The sequence below is a fragment of the Convolutriloba macropyga genome, chromosome 6 (genome assembly GCF_964194025.1).
Source record: "Convolutriloba macropyga chromosome 6, txConMacr16.3, whole genome shotgun sequence".
Lineage (NCBI taxonomy): Eukaryota > Metazoa > Xenacoelomorpha > Acoela > Convolutidae > Convolutriloba > Convolutriloba macropyga.
In genome coordinates, this window is record NC_134473.1 from 53,619,888 (window position 1) to 53,632,536 (window position 12,649).

The 12,649-nt window shown below is 33.0% G+C and overlaps 2 protein-coding genes across 3 annotated transcripts in view; both read right to left on the reverse strand.

Moving 5' to 3' along the window:
• Positions 1-12,649, reverse strand: part of LOC142341766 (uncharacterized) — a 553,339-nt gene that overhangs the window by 33,588 nt on the left and 507,102 nt on the right. The window lies entirely within an intron of this gene.
• LOC142341051 (uncharacterized) overlaps positions 9,730-12,649 on the reverse strand; it is a 28,534-nt gene continuing 25,614 nt past the window's right edge. For both annotated transcript variants that reach the window (XM_075391893.1, XM_075391892.1), the window contains 2 exons: positions 10,600-10,683; positions 9,730-10,260 (listed from right to left, as the gene is read on the reverse strand). In XM_075391893.1, coding sequence (XP_075248008.1) covers positions 10,132-10,260; positions 10,600-10,683 — 213 coding nt within the window. In that variant the 3' untranslated portion in view covers positions 9,730-10,131. The remainder of the gene's footprint in view (positions 10,261-10,599; positions 10,684-12,649) is intronic.

Sequence of the window (12,649 nt, forward strand, 5' to 3'; positions counted from 1 at the left end):
ACCTGAAATTATTATGTCTTTTCATAAATTCCAGGTCTCGACTGAACATTAATTGTGCTAAGATCTCTGCAACTCTTGGGACTGGAGCCTTTGTGTCTTGGTCAAGGCACTTCATATTATTTTCAAACCACCTGTGTTTATGCCCATTTAAATTTGAACCCATAGGGCCAATTGCCCGGAACAATTCTGTAAACACGCTTAGTTTCTCGCATTTGTACGTGGTTTTCAGGTCAAGGACGCTGGGAAAAATTTTCCTCAGAAATCAAAATATATGCTGTCTGCTGAGATACATTGTTGAGAGTTACACTGTCAATCCAAGTTAAGGGCGACCAAAATAGATTCAATAAATATAAATTATGCATTAAGAGATCACTATGAACAAAGATTGCGTTTAGTTTCAGATATCTACGCAATCCTTAAGTTTGTGCAGCACAGCAGATATTGTCGATTTTCATTTATTCTTATCATCCGAAAGCCATAAAGAAAGACAAAACAGAATTAGGATAATACAAATAGTAAACAGCTGATCAAATTATAACAATTAATATTTCTTTTTTAACAAAAGGGCTTTTAAAAACCTAGCAATTTCCATATTACCTACAAGGATTTTTCAAATACACTTTCAAATAAGCTCCATTAGAGTTACTCGAGGCTCAACTCGAGTTATCAGAAAACTTTCAGAAGTATTCCTTAACTTATTTTATACAAAAATTTTTGTGCTTTAGAAATCAGAATAAAGTTGCTCACTAACTGTGAGTTTGATTGCAAAACAAATAAAAAATTTCAGTCGGATGGCTTTCCCAAAATTTATCCAAAACCTTTGAAAATATGGCATCTAAAATTTTTTCCAAGGGTTTTACTTAGTACTTTTTCGTATTTTAAACAATGTTGTTTCTTATTTTCTGCAAGAAATTTTGATTAGGTGTCAAAGCAAGTATAGGAATATAAACCGTGTTCAGTTAGTTTTTGCAAGAGAATCCTTCTTGCTAGAGCTGCAGCTGAACTCTACACGCGCTGTTCTTAAGCAGTAAACATCAAAACTTGTTAGCTGTTTTAAAAACGACTTGATCAACAACGTAGACAGAACCTGAAAAGTTCAAAAAAGCCATTTTTAACTTTTTTTCATGCTTGACATCAAGAAAAGCCTTCAAAGTTTTTGTTAGTCAGTAGAATTTGAATAAACTTTTACATAAAGGTTATCAGAAGATGCAAACCATGAAACATGGTATTTGAGATCAAAAGATTGCGTTAGATTGCTCGCTGTATCAGAAACCCCGAATAAGTTTTACATTTGATATTTAGGACGCGCAATCAAAAAAATCCAGAAGTATTTCTTAACTTATTTTAGACGAAAATTGTATGCTTTAGGTATCAGATTGCAGTTCCTCTTTAATTGTGAGCTGATTGCAAAACAAATATAAAAATTTAAAAAGATGGCTTTCCCAAATTCTTTCTCCACAAACTATAACACGAAGGCCAATAAAAATTTTCCCGAGGGCTTGTTTAGTAGTTATTTTTTTCCCAATTTTAACAATGTTGGTTCCTATATTCTGCAAGAAATCCTGACTAGGTGTCAATGCAAATACAAAAATATAAATAGCTCACAATTTGTTTCTTGCAAGAAAAAATTTTTAACTTAGAGCTGCAGTAGAGCTCTATTAGCGTTGCTCATGAGCAGCCAAATTCAAAGATTGTTAGTTATTTTGAAAAACCATTTGGTCAGTAATGCAAGCAGAACCCTCAAAATTGTTCATTTTTTATTTTCTGAATAATTGACCTACAAAAAAAGCATTATAAGCATTATTGCAGGATTATTTTATGGAAGGTTTCCATTTTTGCAACTCTTGTTTCTGTTTTTTGTGTTATGTGGAGGAACACATTTTCTAAGCCACAAAATGTTAACAATCTCATACTTAACGCTACCAAAGGTGGCAACCATGAATTATGGAAATTGAGACCAAAAACATGCGTTAGTTCGGATATGTTTGCTGCATCAGAAACCCTATAAAAGTTTCCTCTCTGGTAATTGGGACGCCCATTTGACGTAGTGTTTGTCTAAACTGACAGACACACGTCTTTTGCATAGAATTTTATCATTGAAATGAAAAAAGGATCAAAAAATGACAAGCTTACTCTTTTTCATGTCTTAAATTTTAAATATCTGTGATAGACCAAATAAATTTAGATATTGTTATTGGGCTTTTAATGCCATACACCGCATCGGTTAAATTGGTTTTTATTGGAGTATCCTGCGAAGGAGGTTTTGATTCCTGGCACTCTTCAGCAAAAATCAGCGCTTACTCAAGAAGGGCAAGTACTATCGTCTCTTCATAATGAAATTAGTTGCGTGAAATTGCCAACATAATATATGGAGTCCTCTTTCTCCATGTTAACTCACAAAACGCAATTCAGTGCAATTATGGAAATGATGTATGAAGTCCTTTTTGTCCATTATAACTCAAAAAACGCAAAAAGTGAAATTTAATCCTGGGATGCCACATGGAAGCGTTTTGTCTCCTTAAAACATTATTCTAAAGTCGAACAATTGACGGGCAAACGCGTCTTTCAGTGCCTTTATCCTTTGTTGTTCTTTACGCCCTATTTAAATGATGAAAGCTTCAAAATGTGATTGTCTGGTGTCTCCTCACCAATAATTAAACGTTACCAAAGAAATGTCAACCATGAAATATGTTTGCTTTCCATTAGGGACGCCCCAACGAAGTATTTATTAACTAAACAGATAGGATAGACATATGTTTTTGAACAGAATAATGTAACTGAAGTAAAAAAGATTTTCAAAAGAGATACACTTCCACATTCTCCATGTTTTTTAGTTTCAATATCTATGACAGCCCAGATCTACTATAATAATAATAATAAAAATAATAATAATAATGAATTTTTCAGAATGATCAAATACAGACATTATACAAAACAACTTCTTTCGTAACAACAAATTGTGATCATTCGAGAGAGAGCACCAAAAAGGCCGTTGGCCTGTCAAGTTGTGCCTCCAGAGCAAAATATGAACTAGCTAGTGTAAAGACTGACTGCATATTCAAGTTTTAATATATATAGGAATTGTCAACTAAGCCTATTTTTTTTTCACCAAAATTCATTCAATAATTCTTTATTTAGTAAAATATAATTATCTCGAAACATATGTAAGAAACATTCCGTTCCTTCTGTTTTTAAATTTACAATTTCTTGAATAAATGAAAAATCAAGTCTTGCGATTATGTTGAAAAGATTTCTTACACGTTCAGTTATTGATTTTTTTACATGTGTAGTGTTTTTGTTTATTGTTTTCAATTTCTTAATTCTATGTTCTGTTGAAAGTACTGCATTTAATTCGTTATCCGATATTATTCGCGTTCTTAATTTTTTTGCTTCTGACATACTTATGTTTTTTACAAGTTGTTTCAATAGCTCATATACATGGAGCTCAAAAACTGAGAAGATTTTGAAGTTCTGACTAATTTCTGACAAATTAACCCCCTTTTTTAATGAGTAAATTAACCGTAATATCCTGTTTTGTGCCCAATCAATTTTCTTAAGATCTGTCTTGTTGCCACAGCCGTAAACTAAGACACCATATTGCACAATGGGCTGGACATAAGTTTTATACAACTTCACAAGTGATGGTCGTCGAAAAAATTTTTTGAATTGGAACATAGCGGCTGATACTTGAGTTAATTTGATCTTAACTTGTTTAATGTGTTCCTTAAAGTTTAGCTGGTTGTCTAAATAAACCCATAAATTTTTCAAATTTTCACTAATCTTCAATTTGTGGTTAAGTATTTCTAGATGATCACATGTGTTCTTTTCATTGGTCATCATTAAAGATGATTTTTCATCATTAATTGTTAATTTGTTTGCTGTCATCCATTCAAAAACTCTTGTTAGGCAATTTTTGTAGTTTTCGTTTCCATTTTTTAGCGATCCATAAATGTTAGTGTCATCAGCAAATAAGGTTACTTTGTTATCATTGCAAACTGATGGAAGGTCGTTAATATATATCAAAAACAGTAGAGGACCCAGTACTGAGCCTTGTGGGACGCCACAGTTTACCAGTAGTTTATCCGATTTCTTATTTCCAATTTCAACATATTGTTTCCTATCTTCTAGAAAAGACTTCAAAATGTTGTGAGCAGGTCCGCGCAATCCATATTTGTATCATTTGGTTAGTAGGTAACTGTGATTCACTGTATCAAAAGCCTTTGTCAGATCAATGAAAGCACAGCACGTCGGTTCTTGTTTATTCATGTTATTCCTTAAATATTCAACAACTTCCATTACAGCATCAATTGTACTTTTCTTTGATTGAAACCCAAATTTTTCTTTTGATAAAACGTCATATTTTATAAGAAAACCAATAAATCTTCTGTATAATATTTTTTCAAGAACTTTCCCGAAGACAATAGTGATATAGGTCTATAGTTCGATGGATCCAATTTGTTGCCTTTGGTTTTGTAGAGAGGGAAAACTTTTGCTACTTTTAAGCATTTTGGAAAATATTGCTGTTGTAAGCATCTGTGGAATAAAATTGTTAGTGGTTCACAAACTGCATGATTTACTGACGTTAGGAGAACATTACTTAATTTGTAGCAATCAGTTGATTTTTTGCTTTTCAAATTTTTAATGATATTGAAAACTTCTGTGCTTGACGTCTTTTCGAGAACTATACTGCTTTGAATGGGTTTCACTGTCTTCAGGTAATCAACTTCTTTGTGACGTTTTTCTAATTCTCTGCCAATAGTAACAAAAAAATAATTCAACTTATCCACATCAACCTGGCAAATATGGTTTTGTTTTTCTTCTTTGATATCTTTTACTAAGGTAGAAAAGTGTTTTCGAGTTTTTCTGACTGCTTACTTTTTGCTCAAAAATGTTTGTTTTATGCAACCTGCATAGAGCTTTAAGTCTATTACTCAGCACACGATGTTGTTCTTTCACTTCCGCTCTGCCTGTTGCAATGTATTTCTGCCAAAATTTACGTTTCTTTGTAGCTAAATTCTTCACATGATTGTTGACCCATTGTTTATCCCTTTTAAAATTGTTAGTGGTTACTTCCTTAGCGGGAATAATTCTTTCTTTCGCTTCATAAACAATTTCTTGAATTAAAGAAAAACACTCATCAATTGCTACAGATTCCAAATCATTTTTTATTTTTCTGCAGTTTTTGAAAACTTCAAAATTGACATTTATTCTAACTTCTTCGTCAGACAGTTTGTGTAGTTGATTCAAAACGAAGGTTTTTTCTTTATTTACTTCCAAAAACAATTTTTGAGAAGTAAAGATAACAGTATAGTGGTCAGTTACGTCGCTTTTGATAATTTTAGTTTCACTTTCAATGTTTGAAAAAAACAAGTAAATTGCTGTTTTAGATTGTCTGGTTTCACGAGTACAAAAACCCTGATTAAAACAAAGTTCCAGACCTAGTAAACGAAAATAATCGCAAACTTTTTCAGCGTTTCGACTTGATATTAACATGTCTACGTTAAAATCACCACAAACTAGGTGTGTATAATCAAGAGTATTTAGATCAGTAAAATGAGTATCTAGTACTTCTACAAAATTATCAATTGCGTAATTGGGTGCCTTATACAGTACAGTCACATAAATTCTCTCTTTCTCTGAGTGCAATAGCGTAGTCAAAACTTGTACATGTTTGTTTGTTGTTTTCTTTACTTCGTTACTTTCATACTTATTACCAACATAAAGAGCTACACCCCCTCCTCTCGTTTCTCTGTCACATCGAAGCAATTTTCCATACCCATTTAAATTGTATGCATTTGGTGAACAATTTTCTTTGCACCATGTTTCAGTGAGAGCTATAACAGTAGGTTTGGATTGTACACTTTCAATCAAAACTTCTAGAAGTTCAAAGTTTTTGTGTATCGATCGTACATTTTGAAGAAAAATTGTAAACTCCATGAGCATTAAGAATCTTCGCGCGCTGAGATTTGATGAAGATTTACGTTCTTCAATTTTTAAGGTTTGTTAAATCTGGTTATTTCTTTTTTTTTGAAAAAAAAAAATGCTAGCAGACTGCGGAAGTCGCAGTAGCTGTTTATAGTAACTGATTTGAATAAGGGTTTGCCGTTCTGGATTCTCGCGAAAGTCGCAAGACTTAATGGACTGGCTTTCAGTTTTTTCTAACGAGCAAAAGAAAGAACATTTTCCGCGGAAGTCGCAGTATTTGTTTTTTTACCTATGAATCCGTCTTCTACCAAACAAAATCACAGACAGATAAAAGTTAAAAATTATCCAGTTTAATTGCAAGTGTTTTTTATGCCTAGCTCAATTGAATGTCCAACTAACAAAAAATAGTATGAAATATGAGGTTATCTTTTTTTACCTTTTCCTAAATTTTCATATTTTGCTCCGAGACAACAGAAAATATTTAGTTCTATAGAATTTATATGATTCATCAAACGAAAAGTTTAGGATTACACAACTCAGTAACACGAGGACAACAATTAAAGCTAGCATCAATTATATGTTAACACAAGGCAAACATTGTATAAACATTTACTCAGCACCCAATTTTTCTCCCATCATTTTTTTTGCTCAGGTGACAAGGACGCATATAGTCTTAATACTCGTTCCTCATCAGTCAATATTTCTCGATGCATGCGTTTATGAGTGTTTTTTAGTGCAATTGCATTTGCGCCTGTTCTATCCCTATTTGCCATGACAGGATTTTGCAGCTTTACGAGATCAATTGCATCATTTACTTTCACGTACTTGTTATTTCCATTAGTGCCTTTACATAAAACTGAAACCTGACAGTTGTTAGTCACAGTAATTAAGTTTTTATTCTCAACAAGTTTCTTGATAAACATAACCAATGGTGGCAATCGCTCTTTCATCCATATGTTTTTTCCATTTAGGTCGTTTTTCAGAGTTTTGAGCTTTCTTCTGTTTTTGTAAATTTCAATCTTGTCATTGAAATGCACAAATTTTACAATGATTGATGGCATCAGATTGTTTAGCAAAGGTCCTGGTCCCGGTAGAATATGAAAAGCCTTTAATCGGCTTTCAGTTATTTGTACGTCATCTTTTTTGTATAGTCGGTTCAAAAAAACCAACAGTTCCTTGAGAAAACTATCCGGATTTCGCGCATCAAAGGGTGGGTTATCAATTATAATTGAATCCTTGCTCAGATACCTTTCTTGATGCCTTAACCTGACATCAATTGCAGAAATGAAGTGCCAAACTTCAGCTAGTTGCTTGTTGGTTTCTTCTTTTTGAGCCCTAACCATCTCCACAACTGTCCTGATAGCAGCCCTCGTTGATTCCTCAGGTATTTGGTTGATAACGTTTTCAATGTTGACATCCATTATCAATTAACACAACAATATTTGATCCTAAATGAAAGATAAAGTTCGAAAAAAAAACGTAAGCTGTAATGTTTTAAATAGAGAATGTTTGAAGCGCAACGAAGTTCTAAAACGTTTAAGCTAAGCGCAACCGCTCATTGAAGGTCATTTATTGTGTTCTGTAAATTTATACTGTATTTATTGTGTTCTGTAAAACTTATTATAAACGTTATACTGTGCTCTTAACGCCAAATACATTATCGTTTAGAGCCGATTTCGTTCATAGCGTCCTGGGAACGAATTAAAAAGGGTCTTCACATTTCTTAAAGCAAATCTGGCAATGGTTCACTCACGAACGGCAACAAATATCATCTATTCATAATAAATTTAGTTGTGTGAAATTATCGAAAGGACAAACGGATTCCTTTTGTCCACGCTAACTCAAAAAACGCAAAAAAGAGATCTTTAACCCCGGGAACGCCATTTAGAAGCAATTTTCTCCTTAAAATTCTAGTCAATTGTCAAACCTTTATGAGCAAAGGCGCATTTCCGCGCTATCACTCTTTTCTGAACACCCTAATTAAATAACGAAAGCTCCGAAATGTGATTTTCTGGTTGCTCCTCCCACTTGGAAGAAAGAAAATTTATCAAATCTACTTTTTGAAATCATCTGCATAATCTGCATAAATCGAAATCATCTGCATAAAGAGGGTAAGAAATGATTACATAATGAAAAAAAAAACAAAATAAAATTAGCAGATAATAAGTTAGTTCAAATCCTCTACGCTAAAATGTTATTTGAATTTGCGTTGGAGATAACCTGTTACATGTCAAAAACCTTTTCTCGGACAAATATAAAGCGAAAAATTCTACAAGACCCGGCGGCCTAAATTTTAGTATTTTAATGCGTCTAAGGATTGAATTTGTCCCATTGTGACAAAAAATTCATAAATAATGAAAATACATTTTCGGAACGTTGATCTGAACAAATTATAAAAATTACTGGTGTTTAATATATTTAACAAAAGGCTTTTACCCATACGGATTTTATATAAACAGAATGGTAGAACTCCAAAGGAATCACTCGGCGACCTGCCTTCTTAGTGAGAACTAAGTACATATTAAATTTAATTTCAAGGGAGCCTAAGGCAATTAGAGAAGAGCTGCGACCGCTTCCACCAGAGCAAGACCTCGCATCATTAAAAAATTGCAGATATATTCGCTAAAATAATTTAGACCCAAATACTGTACTCTAGTTATCAGATTACGGTTGCGAATTAATTGAGAGTTTGTTTGCAAAACAGTTATAAAACTTTTCCATAAGTTTTTAAACAAACGTTTTTCCGAGATTTTGCTTAGTAATTGTTTCATTTATACCATCTTGTCTATTAGTTTTTGCACGAAATTTTGATGAGGTGTGAAAACAAGTATGAAGATTTCAGCTCTGCGGCTCAGCACTACTAGCGCTTCTCATGAGCAGCAAAAATTGTTAGTTATTTTAAAAACCACTTAATCGGTAACGCAGACAGAACTTGAAACCCGCAAAACTGATAATTCTATCCTTTGCGCATAGATGACGATCAATAAAAGCTTTAATAGCATTATTGCAAGATTATTTCATGGAAAGTTGGCATTGTTGAAAGTCCTATTTCCGTTTTTATATGATTTCTGATGCGGTTTTTGTGCGTCAGTAGAAATTTAGCAATCTTTTACTTAACCGTTATCAAAAGGTGCCAATCATGAAACATGGTAATTATGACCAAATATTTACGTTGGATTGGAGCTGCTCGTTGTATCAGAAACCCCAAGTAAGTTTTACATTTGAGAAATGGGATGCACAATCGAAGTATTGGTTGCCTAAACTGAGACGCATTTTTTGAAATGGAACGGAGTCACTGAGGTTAAACAAATCTCAAAAAAGATATACTTCCCCTTTTTCAATGTTTTAAAATTTTAATATCTGTGATAGCCAAGATATACTATGAAATTTTAGTTGTGCCTTTAATGCAATACACAGCTTCGGTTAAATTTGTTTTCTGTTGGATTATATTGCAAAGAAGTTGTTGATTCCTCGCACTTTTCAGCACAAATCTGGGCATGGTTCACTCAAGAACGGCAGCAACTATCTATTTATAATGAATTTAGTTGTGTGAAATTATCGAAATGATGTGTGAAGTCCTTTTTGTCCATGTTAACTCAGAATACGCAAAAAGTGAAATTTAGTCCTGGGATGCCATATGGAAGCGTTTTTTCTTCTTAAAACTCAAATCCAAAATCAAAGACTTGACGGGCAAATGCGCCTTTCAGTGCCTTCATCTTTTTTGTATTTTCTTGTACAGCCTTAAAAAACTTTGAAAGGTGCGAAATGTGATTTTCTGGTTGCCCCTCACTCGTGCACCAAAGATGATTTATCAAAGCTATATTTTCAAATCAAAATAGATTTTTTATAGAACCAGGAATTATCTGCAAACAGAGGGTAAGGAATAGTTGCATACTGAACAAAACAAATAAAATTACGAGCGCATAATAAGTTAGTTCAATTTTTTGCACTAAAAAGTTATCGCACCTATTTGAATTAGCGTTGGATATAACTTGCTACGTATCAACAACCTATTCTCAGGAGACAAAGTTATAGAAAAGAAATCTACAAGACACGGCCGTTCAATATTTATTTTTTAATGTGTTCTTATGTAAATGTATGCAATTCGCTTCGTTTTTGAGAAAGTTATTTAATCAAATTGAGAGCAGGTTGTTGGAAAAAAGTGAGATTATACGACGAATCTCGCTTTGTTAGAATAAATCTGGTTCAAATTTCCAAATTGATAGCAGTGGTTGCGCGACCAGCCAGCAGACCTCCCGGAGATCCGGATTCTTCGTCAGAGCTCAGGTGTTCGGCAAGTCTACGGTAGTGGGCCATCTCAGCTGCTATTTCTGTCTGAAAGATAAAATGTTCTGTTAATCAGTATTAGAAGCTGTTTATATGCAGATTAGTTGCATGCTTATTTCGTAACCTCGCCACAGTCTGAAACATCATAGCACTTGGCCGCATATAAAATTTATAAATCTACTCCGTATCGGCCACCCCCGTGCCGTCTACAGTTGCAGTTACAAATTATGTTTTGTTACATAGCACGATGCTATGTTAGAAACTGCACCTGCGTCTGGTAAAAGTTTTTTAAGCCCACTCCGGGGGTGTAAACAGATTAGGTTCTCGTCTGGAAAAGCCCTCGAGGGATTAAATGCATGGGTTAAATTAATAGACTATCATGCTTGCCTTTTCTTTGATGAGCTGTTGTATCTTCTTGTATGCATTGGGAGGCACATTTCGGTTCTGTACTAACTCCTTCAGCTGATATATCTGGAACAAAAAACGACAATATCTCTCAATTTTTACTTTTTAAACAGATATTACAGACATTTTTTTAATATATATATATATATATATATATATATATATATATATATATATATATATATATATATATATATATATATATATATATATATATATATATGCACAAACAAACATATATATATATATATATATATATATATATATATATATATATATATGTGTGTGTGTGTGTGTATAACAAGGAGGCTCGGTAATGTGCGTTCCGTTCACCTATCAAGTTCCGACCCCGCTCATCCACATTTTGGCATAAAAGTCTGCCCAATAAGAACAGATAGAAAACAAAAAAAATTCAAATAATTTTCAAAAAAATGTATGTTAACAAAGATCGCCTCAAACGCAAATAACTCAGTGCAGCAAAAATGTCGCATTACATTGATGAGATCAGCCATTATTAAGAAAGCAAGTCAAGACGAGCAACAAAACCAAACAACAATAACAACAAACATTAATTACATCCAAAACTTTATATCCATTAAAAAAACTCACAGAAGCTCAAAATAGCGTCGGATAAAACTAAAACTAAACAAAATAAGTTGTTCTTCACTAGAAAAGGTTTGGGAACACTTTATAACGGGCTTGTTAACGATTAGACAAAAAAGAACAAAAAAACCAGCAAAGACAAAAAACTTGCTTATATTTCTAAAAACAATTAATTTCAATGCAAAGAAAACCATTAGACGTTAATTGAAAATATCCAATACGTTTATGATCACACGCTTCTCTAGCAGGGCCTTAAGACCTGTCATCAAAATTTTTTTCGGTTACAAAAAGACAACAAACAGAGACAACAAAAAATTCATTTGAGATTTGCAAGAAAACGCTGTCGAAGCCTTAAAGCCATATTTTGGGCCTCAAAATATGTTGAATATATCTTTCCACGAACATCAAAATGTGGTATAGCGGGGAATCATAGGTGAGAATACGTAACAAGTAGACCAAAAAAGGAAAAGGGCAAAATTAATTAACACTTTTTTTCGAAAACAATTACTTTCAAATTAATGAAATCCATTAGCTACAAAATGGAATTGAAAAAATTCCTCTATGTGTCTAAGGGAAGCGCTTAGGACTTGCATTTTTTCAGAATATGTCTTAAGTCTACAAAAAAAACGTTAAGTATAGACAAAAATCAAAAATTAGTTTACTTTTTGTGCAAAAAACCCCCCTGTAGAAGCCAGTAAATTCATAACGAAGTCTTTAAAAAGATTAGAATTTGTTACTTGCACCTATCTTTAACATATAAGACCTGTAATTAACCAGACAGACTAGGTAACAAATAGACAAAAACGAACAAAAAGACAGCAAAGATAAGAAAAATTGGCTTATATATTTTAAAAACAATTAATTCAAAAGAAAAATATTAGACGGCAACTGAAAACATCCATTAGATTTATGATCACAAACGCCTCTGAAGGAGTGTCTTAAGACCTGCCGTTAATATTTTTTGTTACAAAAAAAACACAAATAGAGACAACAAAAAACTTCAATCTTCAATTAAAACTTGCGAGATAGCGCTGTCGAAGCCGTAATGTCATATTTGGCCCCTCAAAATACGTTCAATTGAGTCTTCCTGGAATGTCAAGAGTGTGTTATAGGCCTTCTAAAAAATGAGAGGAGGTAAAAAGAAGACCGAAAAGAAGGATAAAGGCAAAATTTATTGAAATTTTTTTTCGAAAACAATTGTTTTCAAAGTCATGAAAGCCATTAGCTACAAATTAGAAAAATTAAATAGTTTCGTCTATTCGTCCAAAAGCAGTGATTGAGACCTGTAGGATTTCGAAATATGACCTAAGTCTACAAAAAAACGTCAAAGGTAGACATAAATCAAAAATTAGTTCACTTTTTGTGCGAAAAACCCCTGTCGAAGTCAGTAAATTCATAATCAAGTCTTAAAAAAGATTAGATTTTGTTG